General features: G+C 41.9%; 1 protein-coding gene across 4 annotated transcripts in view; it reads left to right on the top strand.

Moving 5' to 3' along the window:
- The window catches only part of PUS7 (pseudouridine synthase 7), a 285701-nt gene that overhangs the window by 64681 nt on the left and 200646 nt on the right, over positions 1-20374 (top strand). For all 4 annotated transcript variants that reach the window (XM_078680365.1, XM_078680374.1, XM_078680391.1 and 1 more), the window contains 2 exons: positions 2939-3023; positions 3121-3222. In XM_078680365.1, coding sequence (XP_078536491.1) covers positions 2939-3023; positions 3121-3222 — 187 coding nt within the window. The remainder of the gene's footprint in view (positions 1-2938; positions 3024-3120; positions 3223-20374) is intronic.

Raw genomic sequence — 20374 nt, 5'->3', positions numbered from 1 at the left:
CTGACCCCCAGTTGGGTATAGCGACAGTTTCTCCCTTCTTCCTTCATTGTTTCTCAATCATACATGTTTAATGTGCAGCTCGAACAAAAATTAAGGCTTCCTTTCTTTTAACTAGGCTTTATCAGACTTCCCTTTATTGAGTACCTTTGAGCTAGTTGACCATTTTGTCTTGCTTACTTTTCTTCTCCACCCTTTTGCTTCATAAGACCTTTCCATTTCAAGGCCCTCTTCTGACCTTTTGGACATATTTAGGGTGTCATGTTTTCAGTATTTGTAATGTGTATTTCAGTGGTGTTCATCATTGCTATTCAAACCGTTTGAAATCGGTGCATATTAGTGGTTATTTAGGAGCCAAACATGCAAAAAAGCATGTTGTTTTTAGCAGTGATTGCTATAAAGCACACATTTAATTTGACCCTTTCCGTGCTGCGCACATTCAGCGGACGTCGCGTGCACTACCTCGGTAGTGCTGCGCACGTCTGCTGAACGTCACAGCCTCGCCCGCGCAATAGAACGTTCCGCACCAGCGAGGAACGTTCAGCGCAGAAGAGGGGTTAAAGAATAAATATTGCAGCGTTTGCTGTGTCTTCCCATTGGCACTGTGTCCAATGGACTTACGTTCATCTGTTTTAAGCTTTGAATGGCTGCTTATTGCACGCTCACATTTCTTTACTTCTCACACTCTGTTTTAAAGGACTATTAATGGATTAAAAAAGAAAGAGTGCTGTATTTAAATGTTGTACCAAACATTTTCCTGCACTTAATTGGGAGTCATTCACTGCTACCTTATTGAATACTTTGACATTGTAAGGTTGGTCAACCTTTCCAACAGCATAGCACCTTATGAAACCTTTACAGTTTGAATTGCACCAGATAAATTTGTAACGCTGAATTCTAAGGGATATAAAAATTGATGCTTCAAGCATGCTCAGCACTGATTTTCTGCACTCTTTGCCTGACTACATTAACCCGTTGGCTGCGTCGAACGTTCAGCTCCAGTGCTTAACGTTCGAAAAACGGGTGGGGCAGCGTCGGCCAACGGACGTGCGCAGCACTACCAAGGAAGTGCTCGCGACGACCGTTGGCCGACGGCAGCAGGCAACGGGTTAAGATGGTGCTGCTGTTTAGTAAACATTTATAGCGTCCCCAGGGCAAATGTCAAATTTTACGTCAGTCCTGACCTTTTAGCAGACATTTTATTGAATACTGGGACTTGAAATTCTGCTGTTAACATTGTAACTATGGGCTAAAAGAAACAGCAGTAAAGTGCAGCTGGGTTGAAAAGCTAAAAGTATCATACATAACAGTGGTACACCTTGCAGCTATGACTTTGGTTGATATGTGGAAAGACTTGTGTCATGTTTTCATCACTATCCCATGTGCATGGTGACACCAGTCTTTTCAGAGCTACCTGTCACTACACCTCACATTGAATATTTAAAGCCTGGGGTGTTTGGCAGTTGACCTGCTATGAAACTGACGTGTTAGAAAAGGGGGCAATGTATCAAAGGATTTTACCCATTCTGTGCCTCAGGGTAACTGTGATAGTACTTATTAACCGCGGTTTTTATGAGCAAACTATTTCCTATATCACTGAAAAAAATTAACATTGCCAACGGACTGAAAGATAAAATATAACTTTAATATTCCAAGATTCTCTACAGTGTATAAAATATTTAGACAAGACTTAAAACATGCTTCTAAACCCTGCACTTTATATTTTAGTGACATCCCTAAACAACAAATCTCAAGCAGAATATTTTTAGACCAGTCTTTCTTGCTGCTGTCTTGAATAACAAAGTTGTATTGTGTTGGCCCCTTAGGGAGAAATAAAAATGACTCATTCTCTCTCACTTACCTATCTTTAACTGGCATTTTAGTTTTTGGTTCTGCAGATGTTTCAGTGTTTATATGCCTTTACTGATGAGAGCTGGTTGGGTTTTATCAGTAATTATATGTGTAATGCTAAAACACAATAGCATAGGTATGTTGCTTTTAATACATGTTTGGTATCCTTTTGCTCCAGATGTCATTCATCTTGTCTTTTCTTAAATTTGAGTACCCTCCACTGTGTGGCTTTCTGTTAGGACTGTTTGCCTAGAGCAGTCCTGCCACCCTTGTGCTTACTTAAGGATTCAGAGGATTCCCTCACACTCCAGGATAACCTCCTCTCTGGATGTTTTACCAGGGCACAAAGCATGCTCCTGTAATTAGTAACTTGTCTCCTCAGGATCACAACAGAAGAACCTAATTTCAGATCAATACTGGTTTGCCTGGTCACTGTTCCTCTAACCCACTCTCGAGGCCCAGTGTAGTATTGCCCCATAGCAGACTCCATAGGCTCTGTGCCTCAGTGTAATTTTGTGTCTAGTAAAATGGAGATGTTGGTGAGTGGGGTTTAGGCTTTCCTCTCTGGGTTTCATCTCTGTCGGAAGGATCTTTCGGGGTGCAGAAAGTTTGTGTTACTCAAACAAACCATGCTGTCACTTGTATAGATAATTGGTTGGTTCGTGTGAAGCTGGGTGCATTTACAGAGCTCTGTGCTGGTGTGTGAAGATGTGTGGGCACCCTAGAAGATGATTTGCAGTTTGGCCTGCAGTCTCTGAAAAAAGGTATTTTATGCTTCTTTATCCCCCACCATTTTGAAGTTGTTGCTTCTGAGAAGCATATTCAAGTTTTGTATTGGCAATGCAAGCAAATCCATCACTTGAAAATGCGGAAGTAAGCAAATCTGCTACTTTTCATAATGGGTTCATGTTGCTAGGACTAGTGTGCTCATTGCTATTTAGCCTTAAGGAAAGAAGAGTTTAAAGGCTTTCTCTCCATGCCTCAGAATAAGATCCAAAGAGGTATTTGGACTGATTTTCATGACAGTTGTTTTTGTTTGTACTTCCCATAGCGAACCTGCTTATGTTTTCACTGTGTTTCCTCCCATTAGATATTCAGACTTTATTGTTCATGAAATAGGAAAAGATGGCACTGTCAGCTATTTAGATGATTTATCTGTTCCAGTAGATAAAGAGGTAAATATTTGGACTATTGTTTTATAGTACATCATCAATGATGCATAGTAGATTTTAACTGTGTGTTCCTTGTTACTAATGCAGCACTTCTTTCCAGGACCCTCCAACCCAAATATTTTCAGTGCTCTCATCCGAAGACAAACAGCGCTTAGAAGAGCTTCAACTTTTTAAGAATAAAGAAACCAATATTGCCATTGAGGTAAATGTGAATGTTGGCTCAGGAATTATAGAAAAAATAATAACTTTATTGAATTTTACTAGTGCCCTGCAAATGTTTGTCGATCTGATGTAGTGTCTAAATCCATTGGACCAAGCTACATTTCTTCATCGGAGGAAATTAACGTAGATCTTATTTATGGTCATAATTGATTTTGTTTAAGATATTTATGATTAAATCTGGTCTCTTTGAACACTTAACATATATCTATATTGCGCTCCACAGCTGCATTTCTTATTGGTTTTCCCCACCAAAGTTTGTACCAAGAGAATTGGGGATTCGCTTGCAACACAATTTTGCTCCATGTGATATGTGAATTTTTGCTCTGCCAAATGACTTAATTTTACGGTCTAGTGTCTTTCTCTGAAAAAAATACCCTGTTTGCTTCTAGGCCAGAAGTGTCTGATGTAGGATCAGGAAGGCCTATCCCAGGCTAGAGTTTCCCGTTTTACACATATGATGAATTTCCGTACAGTCGATTTAAGTCAACAATATTTATGTAGTATGTGATTATCTCAAAACTATAGCACTACTTTAGCCATCCTGTTCCTATGGCAAATATACCCACTGTAGTCAGTGCATTAAATATAAATTTTAAAAAAGGCACTATCCAAACTTTAATGATTTGGATGTGGCTATATAAGCTTGTCCCATTCTTTAAAGTTGTGTAACTCAATTATGCATAAACTTGCCAATAGCGCTTCAAATACTCTAATTACGTTAATGCCTAGATATCTGAACTGATGCCGGTCCCCCCAAGGCTGATCTTTATTCACTGACTCCCTGAATGTCTTCCTCAAGTTAATTTTGTAGCTAGAGTCCAGATAGCTAATGTAATTTCTTGAAAAAATGGTAATTCTCAAGTTTTGCCTTTGTATGCCGATTCAGATTGTCTACAGAGACCTAAATTTGACATGTTCGTTCCACATTTATGGACAAATTGTGTTTATTGCTGTAAAAATAAAGGGAGAAAATGGTAAGTACATGTATTGTCAAAACATTATAACACGGTCTACTCTTCTACAACAGAAGATAACAAGATCTTTTCCCATTTCAAGTTTCAGACCACAACCACTGACACGCCTTCCCATCCCACCAACAGAAGTTTAAAAGATTTTCATATTTTTAAGAAACATGAAGAACCAGAATGCATGGCCTATGTAGGTCAACATTGAGAAGATAGAACATGATAAAGGCACAACGGGGAAAAATATCGGTCCCCCCCCCCCCTCAAATCTAGCAAGGGGTCCAACCTCTGCTTGCCCTCCCTCTAACTAGACAATATTCCATTATTAAGAGCCAAGACTGCCCCCTTCCCACCCCGGCGGTACTACCCCATACTCTCAGAAGAAATCTGTCCAAAGCATCAGCCCTCCATGTCTGCATTTGCTTTTCTCAAACAAAGATTTGGCAGCACCACGTTCAGTACGGTGTTTATTTGTTTTCAGCCTCAGCAGACATTAACAAATTTAAGATAGTTCATATAAAAATTATTTACATTCATATAATCAGTGTGAAAAAATAAAATACCGCAATAACAATGTGCATTAGGGGTTAGACAAGTCATCTTTTGAAGACATATTCTGCTATCAATGAACATTGGATTAAATAATTTCTGACCGTTATTTTTTGCAGGTCTAGACATATAAATAAAACATATTTCAATTTCTGCATCCCACAGCTACACAATCGACATACACGTTGTTCTCTGTTCAATCCTACTCACTTACCTGTACCAGATTTAACTAGAAAAACCTCATTCCTCAATGCAAAAAACCTCTTAATTTTACAATCGTTTTGCATCCCGATGCATTTTTGAGTTTTTATAGGACTTGATGATTTTAACCACAAAGCATTGCATACTGTCTGCTGAAAAACTCCTTTTCTTTAAGATCCATTTCTTCTGATTCCTAGAGCTCTAGGATAAAACTCGCATAAAGGCAAATCCGTTTGGTAAAGGTCAAAGATAACATTATTCTGAAAATGAAGAAGAAACGCCAGATTTCTATATTAATTCTTCCATCACTAATGCACATAATGAATTACTTGGCACATGAGATAGTTGAAAACGTGAACCTATAATTGCCTTACCACCTTAATATAAATCCTGGCTATCCCTTCTTCTGATTGAATTGCTTCTACTGCACAGATTTCTTTACTGCACATGTTTCACATAAAGCCCTATACGTTCAGGTGCAAGATTACAATTCAAACCAATATCTAATTTATCAAACTTTTCCTGTACAACACATTCATCAGAATCAACATTAACAGCAAATAGGAAGGTTATAAATTGTTCCCCGTGGCTTTTATAGCTTAGGGACTGTACTAGTTTCCTTCTTTGCTGTTCTAACAAATGCACTGATGTGCCGTAGGTATTTACTACTCCCTTCTCTGGCAACAATTTGTAATTATGCCCAGAAATGATCTTTCCTAAGCATTTTACATTTGTTGCTATAATTTCACCATCTTCGTCTCAGTATTCAAGTCTTGAATACTTGTGATGGCAAGAAGTGTATTACTCAAATGTGTTTATTAATTGCTGCAACTATTGTAGATTCCTGCATCTGGATATTATAATTTAATTGTGGCCGTTTCTTATGTTGTATCTGCTGAGTTTTTAACTAGGAAAAACAATCTGGAGAGCATACATTCTAAAGCTTTTGTACACTCAAACTGACATTATTTACCAAGTTATACACTACACCAGATAACATCTTTTCTTTATCTTTTTTTAATCCTACAAAGACACCTTTTCTAATTCTAAATTGGCCATATGCATACATTTTAGGGTGCAGTACAATAAATTATGGTCAGAAGAACACAATCCTAATACATTCAAGAAAAGAGAAACACTAATTTGATGTAATTACATAATGATAGTGCCTTTTACCATGTTATTTTTGTGGGTCTGACACCCTTGATGCGGTCATCAAGTAAAACATGGCGAGATTTGACTCACTTCTTTAGTAATATTAACCCACAGTTGGCTACCATGATATTCTTTAGAAATTCAGCTTCCAGAATCCATCAACATCCTCAGTTCTGTAAATCGCACCTGAGGAGTCTGTTTCCTTTGTATTTAAATCCCCACCAAAAAATTAATTATGACAATCTTCCTTTGTTTCCACTTCAGTGATCAATAATAAAATCTTTTTCAGTAATTTAATCCAGTGTTTTACATGGGGTGGTATAAATAAAAATAATCAATTAAAAAATTGGAATGGCATATCAGGAGCTAAGCTCTTTTATCAGTAATATAACTCCGGCGGTACACCAGCACCATTTAGAGCTACTGAGGTTAAAGCGGATTGTGGAGTTCCACAGAGATTAGCCCTCTCACCCCATTAGCTTAACATTTACATACAGCCATTGATAAAGGAATTGACTAGCAGAGGGTGTAAACTTTTAATTCTGCGGATGATTCACATATTCTACTATGCTTGGAGAGTCTGGAGACTTCTCAACTCCTTTGTGAAGCCTCAATGCTTTTTGTAGCAGATGCACGCAGCCACTCGCCCCCAACCCAATTCAGGCCCAGGAACCCCATGCCTGGAACCTTTTTTGAATTAAGGGGAAGAGAGGAGTGCAGCCCCACTCCACAGGTCAATAGTTGCGCTGGGGACACAATATATGTAAAGGGGACGGGGCACGTTGCCCCCATCCCAAGCCACTAAAGATTCCTGAGACCCCCATCAACAGAGCCAAAATATATATTTTCAAGAGAGGGGGTGCTTGGTCCAAGTGCAGCTGTGGACCCATCCCTCGTGGGCTTCTTTTTTTTTTAAAAGGGAAGGAGGCATGTGGCACCCCCTCCCCATTCGTATTAAGGCCCCAAGTGCTACATCCTCCGGGTCCAATATTTTAAAAAGGGGGAGGGGAACAAGCGGCCCCACTCCACAGGCCTCAGTGAGGCTTCGGGGGCACCAGACCCCGGGCCCAGAGGTAAGTCGCCCTCACTACAAACTATGTTAGGGGCTGCCGGGGGAGTCCCAGGGCTCTTGCAGCCCTGCCTGAGGAGGGGTTATTTATTTTGTTTTTTTAATGGCAGGCCAAAGCTTTTTTTGCTGCAATCTTGCAGGAGTTCCATGGGCTGCAAAGGGTCAGGGGGCAGGGAATACAGGAAAGTGTACATTGCCACTGCTTCCAGATCTAGACTCCCAGCTAAAGAACCTGGTTTGTTCACAACCCAGAAGGGAGGTAAAAAGGTCCACCGAGAAGGGGCCCTAAAATCTGCACAGTGTTTTGGTTTTGGATGTATTGGTATCCAGTCTCCATGTGCTGGAGTCCTGCAGGTATCTTGAATTCCAGTGTCCCACAATATGGGCTTGACTGAGGAGATACCCTTCCTTCACTGCTATCTGATTCTGGAGACAGGGCTGCTAGACGTCTTTGGCGACAATCATGTGGGCCTGTGAGCATCTATGTCAAGATATTGTCCATCTTAAGCAAGACACAGTATTACGTCTTCTCCTTCGTCCGAACTGCATCATGAAAGAGCCTGCTAGCAGCTCTAATTAATTGATGTGTAACTGCTGTTCTTGATTTGGCCATCTTCTGCCTGTAGATGATTCTCCACATCTGTCTTTCCATCCGTTTCGGCTGCTTCTAAATCTATAATGGGATTCGGGTCCGAACTGAAAATAGCTCTTACATTCCACGTCTCTATGCGGTTTAACCACCATCTAATCTCCTACCTAGCACCCTCTGGCAATGGGATCATCTCCAAATATATTGGTCCCCTTTTCTAGTGAGAGAGGCCTTTAGGCATTATAAAACCCTGTTATAAACCAATCCTGGCAAGAAAGCATAGATGGAAAATGACAGAAGGCCTACTATACTTGCCATGTATGGCAGTGATGTTCTGGTTTGGCGAGGATCCACCTTACTTCCTGTTGAATTCAGGTCATCATCTTGTTTAGTTGGCTCACCATGGCCTTTACAGAATCTATTAGAAATCTCATGAATTGAATTGTCTAGGATAGGGTTGTCGAGGACTTTTCCATGTTGATGTCGAATCCCAGGTTCTCCAGAAGGGATGTTGTGGTTGACAGATAAGCCTGCGGGGCAACTTTCTATTGGTCAATGAAGAGTAGATCATCTATATAGACAATTACGTGAATTCCCTGCATTCTGAGAATTTCTATCACTGGTTGGAGCACCTTCAAGATGCAACCAGTCACTGACTGGAGGCAAAAAGAGAGAGTTTTGACCCATAAAACCTGATGATTACAGATGAACTGCTTCAACCTGCGATGGGGTCTTATTTTTTGGGATTGTAACATAGGCATCCTTGAGGTTCAGCCATACAAATCAACCCCCCTCCACGGAGGCAATAGATCAACCACTCATTGATATCTCAAAGGTTTATCAACGGACGGAATCCCTTTTCCTTCCTCTCCACCAAGGGCAAGTTGCTGGCAAAACCTCTGTGGTGTAATGAGGACCTTTCAATAGCATCTTTTGCCTCTGATTCTACCACCTGCTGATCAATAAGACTGGTTGAAATGGAGACCCATGGAACTCTGTGAAACCCTGTGGCCATCTGGAGCACCCACGTATTGAATCATTCACTCAGGATTTGTGGAATGTGACTTGGGGGCATCCAGGGACTGAGGGTGGAACGAATTTGTCAACAGCTAGATCTTGAGTTCTCTCCTGAAGTAGGTAAGGGTGGTGGAAGTCTGGAGGTGGAGGGGCAGGTGGTTCCAGGACCTGGCATTTAAATAGGAGAAGGATTGGCCCCTTCATTGGCCCCGCAGATGCTTGGGATGTGTGCGTGGGCTAGGTGGGCTGAGCGGAGTTGTCTGGTGGGTTGGTGTAAGGTAAGTCGGTAGTTGATGGCCTTGAACGCGTGGGTGAGTAGCTTGAAGTGGCATCTCTTCTTGATTGGGAGCCTGTGGAGGTCTCGGAGGTGGGAGATATGCTTGACCTTTTTGGAAGATCCAGTATGAGTTTGTTTGTGTGTTTTGGATGTTCTGGAGTCGCTACAGTAGTCGGCTGGTGATGAGGGCCTGTGTTACCGGTTTCCTGGTGCTGGGTGGGATCCACCTGAATAGCTTACGGAGCATTCGAAGGATGTGGAAACTCGAGGAGGTTACTGCATTCACTTTGAGCTTCATGGAGAACTTGCTGTCCAGTATGATGCTCAGGTTCCTAGCATGGGAGAAGGGGGTTGGTGCAGGACAGAGGGCGGGGGGGCCACCAGGAGTCATCCCAGGAGGAGGGGGTGTAGCCGTAGATGAGGACTTCCGTCTTGTTTTGTTCCGAACATTATTGTAGGAAGCTGTCTCTCTATATAGTGTACCAAAATGAGGTGCACAGTGAAGAGGGTTCCGGTATCCCTTACTAGTGGACAGAGGCTTGCTCTAGCAATCCCAAGGTGCTCTATTTGTGGTAGTGTTGTTGAGCAGCTTTAGGCTTATCAGAGGGGAGTGCTAGACACTTATTGCACACCCAGAGTCAATAAATGAAACACACACTCAATTAAGGAAATCTGACACCAATTTCGAAAAATAACATATATTTTTATATTTATTTAGACCCCAAGGTCTACAAGATTAGGTAAGTACCTTTTCGAGTTAGCGATTTTTTTCAAAACACTTTGAAAATAAAGCAGTCCGATATGAGATCCTACTAGGTGGAACGATAGACTGCAATATCATCAAGATATGCTTCAGTAAAAGACTCAAGTCCAGCCAGGACTTAGCTCACCAGCCTTTGTAAGGTGTCAGAGGCATTCCTTAAGCCAAAGGGCATCACAGTAAACTGGTAATGCCCATTCGTTGTTGAGAATGCCTGTTTGTCTTGTGCTCCTGGGGTCAACACAATCTGCCAGAAGTCTCATGTCAAATCAAAAGTAATGAGAGACCTTAGCTGCCTGTTACATGTCAATGAGCTCTTCAGCTTGTGGTATGGGGAGTGCATCTTCCTTAGCATTGAGGCCTCTATAGTCCACACCAAACCTCCGTTCTGGTTTACTTCCCTTTGAATAAGGTTTGGGGACTAAGACCACTGGGCTCTCATAGGTACTCTCAGATGGTTCAATCACCCCTAGTTCCAGCATCCTGCTGACTTCAGCTCTGATGCTTTCCTTGCCCTGGTCAGATAGCCTGTATATTTTATTTTTGACAGAGAGGGTGTTCCCAGTGTCCACATCATGTGTACACTGGGTTGTCTGACCAGGAATCACAAGAGCCCAGCATTCTGCCTTAGGACTTTCCTGCAATCCGTATTTTGTTGGGCAGTTGGGGTGTCTGAAAAGACAACTCCCTCAACATACTCATCCTGAGGGTTGTTGGAGAGGAGGTCAGGGAGAGGTTCGCTCTCTTTTTCCTGATTGTCATCATAGACCATGAGCATGGTCACATCAGCCCTGTCATGATAGTTTAAGGCGGTTCACATAGATAACCCTCTTGGGGCTCCTGGTGTAGTGTAGTTCCTATATTCCCAATAGGCTCTGCGCATTGGCATAATATATCCTATAGATTAGACGTAGGACTGAGGTCTACTAGGTCTCTATCGAATATACTAGACTTAATTGTGAGTGCCAGCTAGCTCAGAGGTCACTAGAAACTTTCTCGAATGAACAAGAAGGGATTAGTTTCTGACAACCGCATAAACATGACCACTTTGTTTCCCCAAGATAAAACTGATCTTCAGAGTCGTGGAAACAATAGATAGATATTTTACTTAGTCAATCGTGCATGCTTCGTTTCACCAGAGGTGCAGAGAAAATAGAGAGACGAACGTTTTCAATAAAAAGTATTTATTGAACAGTCTTCTTTCTCATGCAGAAGAAATGAATTGCTACAATCTTAAGACTGGCTGTAAAGTATAATGCGTACATCAAAAATAGTATTATAAAATAATACTGTAAAAGCATGGTATGGTTTCTAAGCCATAGAATACATACATAAATAATGAAAGGTTTAGAAAGTACTCAACTGGTGCTTCTAAAATACGCCTTCCCCGATGTACCTAACCTAAGTCTGGTACGAGGGAAGGAGTAAGTGAGTTGTAGCATAAATCTAGTATTCTTTTTGCCAAGAATCTATCCAAGATTTCTCTTAGGGTCTAATCAGCTCCGTACCTTGGTTTAGAATGAAGGAGGTCTGGTATCTTTCTGTCTCAGGGCTCGATTTCTCAACAACCCACAAGGGTAGCTTGGAACCACTGGAGCTGGATTTCTCGGCAAGAGAAAAGACAGCATCTCTCTCAGTGCGTCTGCTGGAGGGTCGGCTTCCTTCTGCACTTGCTGTAGCGAGCTGCGTCGGGCAAGTAGATAGTCGAACTGTTCCAAACCACCGTGTGTTTGCTATGGCAAGTGTGGGCATATTTATACCTTGAAGGTGCCGAAATTGACGTAAAGGTGGACATAATAATGTCATCAAAGAGTCTCGGTTCTTTGAAAACTCCATGAGTTCTTGGACAAGTCAGTATTCAAGCAAGGGGAAGACCCTAACTGCTGAAGCCGAGTTTTTCCAAGAAATCGTTGTGGATTTTCGGAACTAGTGGAAGTAGCCATGCCGTTTTTGGACTGCATGAGCTATATCTAAATAAGGGTATGATTTCTATGCCTATATAAGGATATGCTGATTTATACCTATATAAAGGCATGAATCGGGAAAGTTACGCTAGGGTCCTAAAATGCTATACAACACCCATTCCACTTTATTATGTTCAATATTACTAAATCTTAAGTACTAAAACCTATCTAAAGCATGTGTTTACAATCCCACCCAAAAATACATAAATATGCATTTTAAAAATGGTTGTACACAGAAAATGAGCATTTGTACAGTACGCATTTCGAAGCAATGATTTCATTGTTAGCATATAATTATGATTTAGGCAATGCTAACCGAATGAATCACGAAATGACATTTATGAAATGCCTCTTAGTTACAGAAAAAAAGTCGAGACCATCCCATAGCAGAATATATAAACTGAATTGGTTTGCTGATACGGTCAATATTGTTTCTAGGAAGTATTCAAAGAATTCTTGTTCTCTAAGAATAGTTCTACTTTAAGCAGATTACTTTGTGCCCAAGTTCAGTTTTGGAAAGAAGTCAAATAAAATCGTAGAAATATAGAGTTCCAAAGTTAGAAGTTTGTTTTGAAAAAATGAAGGTCGAATCGGAGTTCATAGAACGCTGTGTGCTAACTTCAAAAGTTATTCTCGGTGTCGGGAGAAAACATTAAGTCGTCAAGGCTGGCAAAGAAATTGTCTACCACAGTAGATGAAAGTTGAACCACTTCATTAAGTAGTTCAATTGTACACAGATGAGAAGCATCGCCGTCAGCGTCAGTCGCGTTAGCAATGTTCGCAGTAGATGGTACCTGTGTGCCTGTCGGTCCACGTATCTCACCCTCAGATGGAATTGCTGGTGAGACCTCAATGAATGCCGTCATCCGGATTGGTAGCCGTTGGGAGCAACACAAGGCATGAGCCGTTACCGAACCAAGCAAAGCGTCAACATCCGTTGGCAGCGCTGATGGAAGTGTTAGACAGATAACCAACACACATTCCTCTCCACAAAGCAGGTATCGTAGAACAGGTAATATGCAATCTTGCCAGATTGGTCTGAACGATAGGAACCACGTGGTATTCAGATCTCTCAAACGAGCCAAGCCAAGAATCTGTGTTATGTGATCACGATACCGCATTTCCTGAAGAGCGTTCTCCATGGTAATATGGGTATTGCTGGTGACTGGACTCGCCATAACGGAGCAGGAGGAATAAGAATAGTATCCCTGCTACGAGTCCCAAGATGAGAGGCAGGCCACCGAACACAGAGTGCACGAAGTTTGGAAAAATGCCTAGGACTGCTTCAAATGGTGCTAACAGTCCCGAAAAAATCGTCTTAAATACATGTACTATACCACTGGTATCAGACATGTTTAAGATATGACCTAACATTTCTGCAAAATGTACTGGACAGTTTGTTGATAATAGGGCATGTATCTCTGCAGAAGTCCTTGCAACTTGCAGATCATACGTCTCTCTGGACGAGGTCAGTGGCACAGTTTTTTGTAAAAGAATGGCTTTCATTCTGCTTAAAGTATCAATTCGTATAGAAGAGATGTTCAGTGAAGGCCATAACAGCGACTCCCCGTCTCTTAGTTTTAGGAAACAATACTTGCATACAACAAGTGACCCTGGCTGACACACTAACGAGAGAGGCTATTCCTGGCATCATTCCACAACACCTGTGATCATTCAGCATTATGTAGCTTCTATTGGAAAGCTGCCTAAAAATTGGATCTATCACTGCTGCCGGGGAACCCTGCAGGTAGCATGATAAGTTGTTTGAAGAACCATCGCAGGCTCCATGCAAATTAATGCCTTGATGTAGAAGAGTTCCGCTTAGTGCGTTGTTGCAACTTTTACCATTAAGAAACACCTCCTTTCCCCCACTCTAACATTTGTGTGTGTATGGTAAATCCCAGGTCGACTTTATGTACTCTTTACCCAACCTCTCATACAGGCCTGCTGGTATGTGTTTTAAGCAATACTGAAACTGGAAAATCGTCACTGGTATCGTGATGGTGCCATGTATTATCCATTCAGCAGCTGGCTTCTCAGAAACGGTCAATGGTAATCTCTCCAGTTTTTCTATGCTCAGCACCGTATAGTCTGCTCCACTCTGTGCCAAAGAGATTTGTTTATCTGTAAGGTTAAACCCAGTAAACAATGACGTGGTGTTGATTAGACGCCAAGGCACATAGCCAGAACAAATGTTTTGTAACGTCCAGCCTAGCAGCATTATAGAACGCCATTGAGACTGGCCATGTTGTAACATTAGCAAGTCCTGTTCCATTATGTCTATGGCAGAGGATACAATGCTGTCCAAAGAATAAATTCTGGACGACAGAGTTGTTAATCTATTGTCAACTACAGAGAGTGCTTTCTCTAAATTAATACGATCAATTTCTCGTATTCGTTCCGCAGTTTCCATTTGCGTGACTTTCCATGCTTCATTGTAAGCAGCATAAATACCGGCGTATATGAAACGTTTATGACGTGGTTTACGAGGCACTTGTAAGAAGGCTCTCAAATCAACGCCACCTTTAAGTAAAGTTAAGTGTTGTTTTATTTCCGGGAGTGTGGACTTTTGTAGCCACTCAAGGCACATTTTTCCTACACTATAATTTGTTATTATCCCTGGATGTTGTCTCTGGACATATCTTGGATCTGGCCTATTTACTGTAAACCCTTGCGTCTTGTTCAGGAATCTATATTGACAGTTATTCGTGTCTGTGGGCCAGATTAACCATTTTTTCCAATCAGGATTAGTTCTGTTTTAAAATGTGGTTTACGTCTACCTCCTCATCTGTAGTGGTATTACTATCAGGTGTGGGCTTTGGTATGGACGTTTCTTTTAAGTCTTTTATCTTAGCAAGGCCAAGACTGTTGATCAGTTTCAGTTAAAACAGTATTTGTTCTGGGATGATGCAGGCTCTAAATAAGGCTTCTAATCCTTGTACCTGCTAGTCCTTTGTGCCCCAGACAGTTTTTGTCTCAATGTTGTCTTTCCAAAAGTCGAACCCTAATGTGGACAACTGAGCATAAAAGGCCGCATAATACATTTGTTTAGTATTAGTCATCATATTTTTCATTCCTGTCTTATTAACATTTCTAAAGTAAAATGTTTCTGAATTTGTGGTATTGAAACCTGAAGTATGGACATTTTTCATAAAATGTTTTTGGACAATGTTCCCATTGATTATAAGATACAACATTTCTAGGATTTGCAGATTTGTGCAAATAATGGTGACTAAAATGATTAAAACAATACATTTGTTCATAATCTGATGAACCTTCTAAGTATTCATGTTTTGCAAATTTTGCTGACATTTCTAAGTCTGCCATCATGTTATTAACAGTCTCAAAGTACCAATCATCCGAAAATGTGCTGGGTGAAACAAAATCACTCAAGGAAACCTTAAATTGGTGTGGAATCCTCAGCAGCTTTACCGGACCATAAATGTCATAGTCCGTTCTGTCCTATACTATACCACCAGGTAGAGGAATAGCTGTGATGTTCACTGATGACAGGTCTCTTTGTTCACAATGAGATGATTTGTGTGGCTTCAGGAGCAAGTTGTTGTTCTTACTTGCTGTGTCCATTTTACTATATTTTCCATCTATCAGCTTTCCCAAACTTAAAACGAGAATCAGCCATAGTAGGAGAAAAAGTACACCTAACAAAATCCAAAATTCAGCGCATGGTGAAACCAGATATGTATTTCCAAGCTGGTGACAAAGTTCAATTACTTGTTCCTTGAATGTTTTATTTGCTGGCATTGTTTCAGGCTCACTGGTATCCTCAGAAAAGTTATCAAAGTTGATGAAATAGCCAGAAGCAGTTCTGTCAATTGTTGGTATTGCATCCAGATTATTTGAAATCGCTGGTGCTGCTTGATCCCTTGTCATATTAGTATAGTCAGATGCTACATCATTGTAGACAGGAGTTATTTTGGGTTTCAAGAGGTACGAGTTCCATGGCTTTGTTGCATAGCCCTTCTTTTCTCACTGCAGATTCCTCAAAGGTGATGAGTCTTTCAGTTTGAACCCCTTGGATAGTAGGAAGGTTTGGTCTTCTGCTACATCTTTGGAGTCCACTGGGCCTACTACTTATTATCGGCCACATGGTGTGGTTTTCCTAGGTCAATTGATACGGACCGGTTCTCCTTTCTTCCAGCAAGGGGCGGCAGTAACACTGTTCTTGATCTGTGGACCGCTAATACAGGTACTGGTTTTCTGTAAGAAGGTCTAAATTCCTTCTTATCCGTGATTTTTTCTCTGACTAGATCCCCAATCTTTGGAATTCAGACTGATCTTGCTGGGACAGGTGGTTTTTCTTCAGTGGTTGTTGGCTTTTGTATTGTGTTGCTTAGACTTCTTCTTCTTTCATTTAAGTCCTGCAAAACAGCCAAACGGTCTTTGATATCTAAGTATTTTTGTTCTACCTCTGAAGTATGACTATCAAGATCCTGGACAAGCATTCTAGTACCAAAAAGGATTTCATATGGAGTGATTTCGCCCATAGAATTTCTTGGCAGGTTATTAAGGCTACGTTGGACACTTATTAAGAATAAACGCTCTTTCTCAGGAATGGCACCCAGGATGTGGAACTCTCTCCCTCCTGAAACCAGGCTCATCTCCTCCATCACACTTTTTAAGAAAGAAGTAAAAGCTATCTTTATGGCCAAATACACTTGACCTATTAGCGTGTGGATGTGTAAAGACTTTACACGTATCTGTTTTATGCTGCTCGAACACTATGATTATGTATTCCACCTGTATTATTGACGTTACTGACTATCTATGCACACATTTATCTGTAATATGTATATTTTTGATGTACCTGTGTTACTTTGCTCCCTCACGTACCTACCCTCCCCACTTATTATGTTTAATTTCACTCTCTTGTTGGTATTCCCGGCTCTGTAAAGCGCTCTGATATCTGCAAAGATCTTGTTCGCGCTATATAAAACTTTCAAAATAAATAAATAAATAAAATTAGATGTTTGGCCCACCCGTCACCCGAGCCTAATACCCTAGCTGTTATAGATTGCTTTATGTCACGTTTTTTTCTCTCCACAACCGAATTTCCCTCAGGATGGAATGGACTCGAAAATCGCAATGCAACGCCCAGATTGGGCATGGCCTCCTTGTAAGCTGTGGAGCTAAACGCAGGACCCTGGTCAGAATCTATGTGCTGATAAAGACTCGCAAATCTTTTAGAACAGTTCGAGCGTCAGCCGAGCGCTGAGGCCACATCCAAATGAATCTTGTCCTAATATTTTTGGGATTGCATTCGTCCATGGTGACGTCTGCGTGTAAAAAGTCTAATACTGTCTAACAATGGTGTCTGTACTGGGCTGGCTACGCTGTAGTCAGGTATCTGGCGGCGCTCTAAGCTGTGATCTCTGTAGCAGACATCGCAATTAATTCCAAATTCTTAAATGTGGGCGCTCAATCCTGGCCAACAGTACATCTCTTTCAATTCTAGCAGAGATTTTGAGATCCCTTGATGTGTCAGACCCTCTCCCATATGTGCTTCTTGAATCAAAGCACCTCTCCGATTTGGAATTACCCTATCCCCCTCTCCAGGGATTCGAGCAAAAGGACCGGAGTTGGCATCGATTATGTATGTATATTTGAGTGGACAGTTTAGAGGAAACGCTGCTCCACTGCCTTTGCTTGTGGCATTGACAGCTAGCATTGTTCCGCCGTCTATTTTTGAACGAGTGATTGCAGCTACGGAAGCCGTTTGCACAGCTGCCTTCGCGGCTTCATCAGCCAATGAATTCCCTTCAACGTGAACGCCATCACGCTGATGACTCAGTGTATGGATCACGTGAGTCTTTTGTAGTTCTTTCTGTAATAGAACTACTTGTTCCCAAAGCAATTTATGCTTCATTGTGCCACCTTTTGCGTCTTTGAAACCGTTTTGAACCCAATTCTGCAAGTATTCATTATAAGACTGGACGCAGTAATACGAATTGCACACTATGAGTGTGAGGAATTCGCGATCGGTATTTTCCAGCGCCATCTAGAAAGCCTTTAGTTCAGCTCGCTGAGCTGTACAGTCTCCTAGAGATTGAGTTTTTGTGACCATAGGTCTGAATTTGCCATTGCGCCAGCGACCTTTAACAATCGCGCACGCATCACTATAAGCTTGTTACCCCCAATTGCGGGCTGTGCTGATCCGTCTGTATAAATTATACATCCGTAGTGTTCTAGAGGCAGAATCTCAGTGGGCAGAGGACATTCTTGTTAGTATTGGAGAAATTCTTGTGTTTTCAAGTATGGGTCAAAAACGTATTCAATGTCTGTTGCAGCAAGAGAATTAACCCATTGTATCCATCTTGGATGTACAGCTTTTGCATTTGGAATGCTTGCCTTTGTCACTGCCTCTAAGGCAGGTACAGGAGTAACGACTTTTATGCGTTTACCCTGTGCGAGGATTCTCTCTTTTGCTACTGCAGTTTGAACTGCTGTCAGAATTTTTTCTGTTGAAGTGAATTTCATTTCAGCTTGTGTGTACAAGTATGATTTGTAAGCTATTGGTACCTTTTCACCTTCATTAAAGGTTAGGTATGTGAATCCGCATCTCCATGTGATGATTCGGATTACAAGGCTGCGTATGTTGTCACGTGTTTGTAAATGTTTTGTTGCTAACATGTCTGTTTGCACTGAATGCAAAATTTCTGTGTGTTTTTGTATCCAATTAGTTTGTTTGAAATCAGGTTTGATGAATTCGTAGAGAGGTTTTACCCTTTCTGCTTACTTTAGATTGTAAGTTCTTCCGAAATTCAGGAAACCTAGAATTGACTGTAAGTTTTTCAGCGTTTTTGGAGGTTGGAGCCAGGCTCTTGCCTTCACTTGAAAGTTCGTATCCCAAGAATAGGACGTTGAGGTGGGCAATTTTTAAATTTTTTTAAGTTGAATTTGTACCCTTCAGATGCGAAACTAAGTATTATGGTGTTCACTCTGTTCAAGTGCCTGTCCAAGTCATCGTCTGTAAGATAGATGTCATCGACATACGATAATGCCTCATCATCATACGTTTGTAGTTACTCTGTCTGAAAATAACCCTGGACTATTCTTGAATTCCTGTGGGAGACGACAGAAGTGTCGTTGTGTCCCCATTTTTAGGTTTCACGCAGGTGAAAACCTAATGAGAATAATATGTGGCTTTGGAATACGCCCTCTGTTCCATTGGCTAGCTCCATAAATGGAGGCTAGCCATTGGAACAGAGATCTGTTCGTCATGGCCGGACCAGATTCGTGGGCGTTCCGGCCATTTTTACTCATCCCGCCCCCTTGCGATCGTCATGCGGCGGTGGGCGGGTTTACTTTTTTTTTTTCAATGTTTGTTTTCGTCATTTCGGTGAAGATGGCGGCCGGGCAGTAGATTGTTTAAGATGCTGCAAAGTGTGTCCCGACCTTGCAGCGGCTGTGCCAGGGAGCAGGCCACCGTCTGTGCCAGGGTAACCCGATCCTTTCCCCGATGTCCCAAAGGATCTGCGGCGGCGAGTTCACGAAGCTCCGAAAGCGGAGCATTTATTCAATCCGCACGGTGGCTCGCCTTACCTATACTGCAGCGCACATTGGCCCGCTGGAGGACGGGCACGGGAGCGCTGAGCCGCGACGGGCCTGAGGCAAGATCAGTGGAGGCCATCGGTATCGCAGCCTGAGCGTTAATTGCGGCAGAAGGTGCCCAGCGAGCCACACGATCTCGGCCGAACGAGCTATTAACGGGCGGGGGAGCAGGAATACGGCGCAGGACGCCCCCCTCCTTCCGCCTTCCTCCGAAGTATCGCGGCACTCGGCTGCCTTTGATGTCGCCCACATATGGTTGCTCTGAGCAGCCTTTATGAACCAAGAACTGTCTGGAAACAATTACACAACCTTGCGACTGGCGATGGATGCAGATTAGAACATTTCACGTATGTTAGAAAGCATGAAATCGTTGGGCCCAGTTCTAACTTTGTTAGACAAATAGTAACGTCCAAATTAAAACAAAATGTGTAGCTTTTTATTTTAATTTTATGTTGCATTTATCAAGCACTGATCCGCTGCTACCGTGTAGTAAAATTAAGGTTGCTGTGTTTTGCTTTTGCATTGTTCCGGGTTACAAAGTATCAGAGTTACCGAGTAGTGACTTCACACCAGCCCATGCGCTGTTGCAAACTATTGAGTGCCTAGATGGTATCCACGTGTTCAAAGTCACCTGCAGCTACTAGCGATGTAACAAACAATGCACAGCAGCAAACCCGACATCTCATTAAACTAAATATATAAAACATAACATAAACTCCTCCTGAGTCTCACGGTGCCCGGTGACCGACATCAGTTGCTAATCTAGCTCTACTTGCATTCTGGTGCTTGTGGTGTTTGTGTCCATTCAAATATAGGACCACAAATACCAGAATGCAAAGCGGAAAGGTGTGCCAGCAAAGGTTCTTACGTCTGATCCAGCTGCAATACCTTCGGGTCGAGTTCACGCTATATAAACACTGCAACAAAAAAGTGTGATGTCACTAGTGAAGGCAGGTGTGCTGTTAATGGTGCAGACTGGACGTGCGGTCCCCGACTATGTTACCTTTTGGCTACGCT

This window comes from Lissotriton helveticus, chromosome 1_1 (assembly GCF_964261635.1).
Source record: "Lissotriton helveticus chromosome 1_1, aLisHel1.1, whole genome shotgun sequence".
Lineage (NCBI taxonomy): Eukaryota > Metazoa > Chordata > Amphibia > Caudata > Salamandridae > Lissotriton > Lissotriton helveticus.
This window is presented reverse-complemented; position numbering and strand designations above follow the sequence as displayed.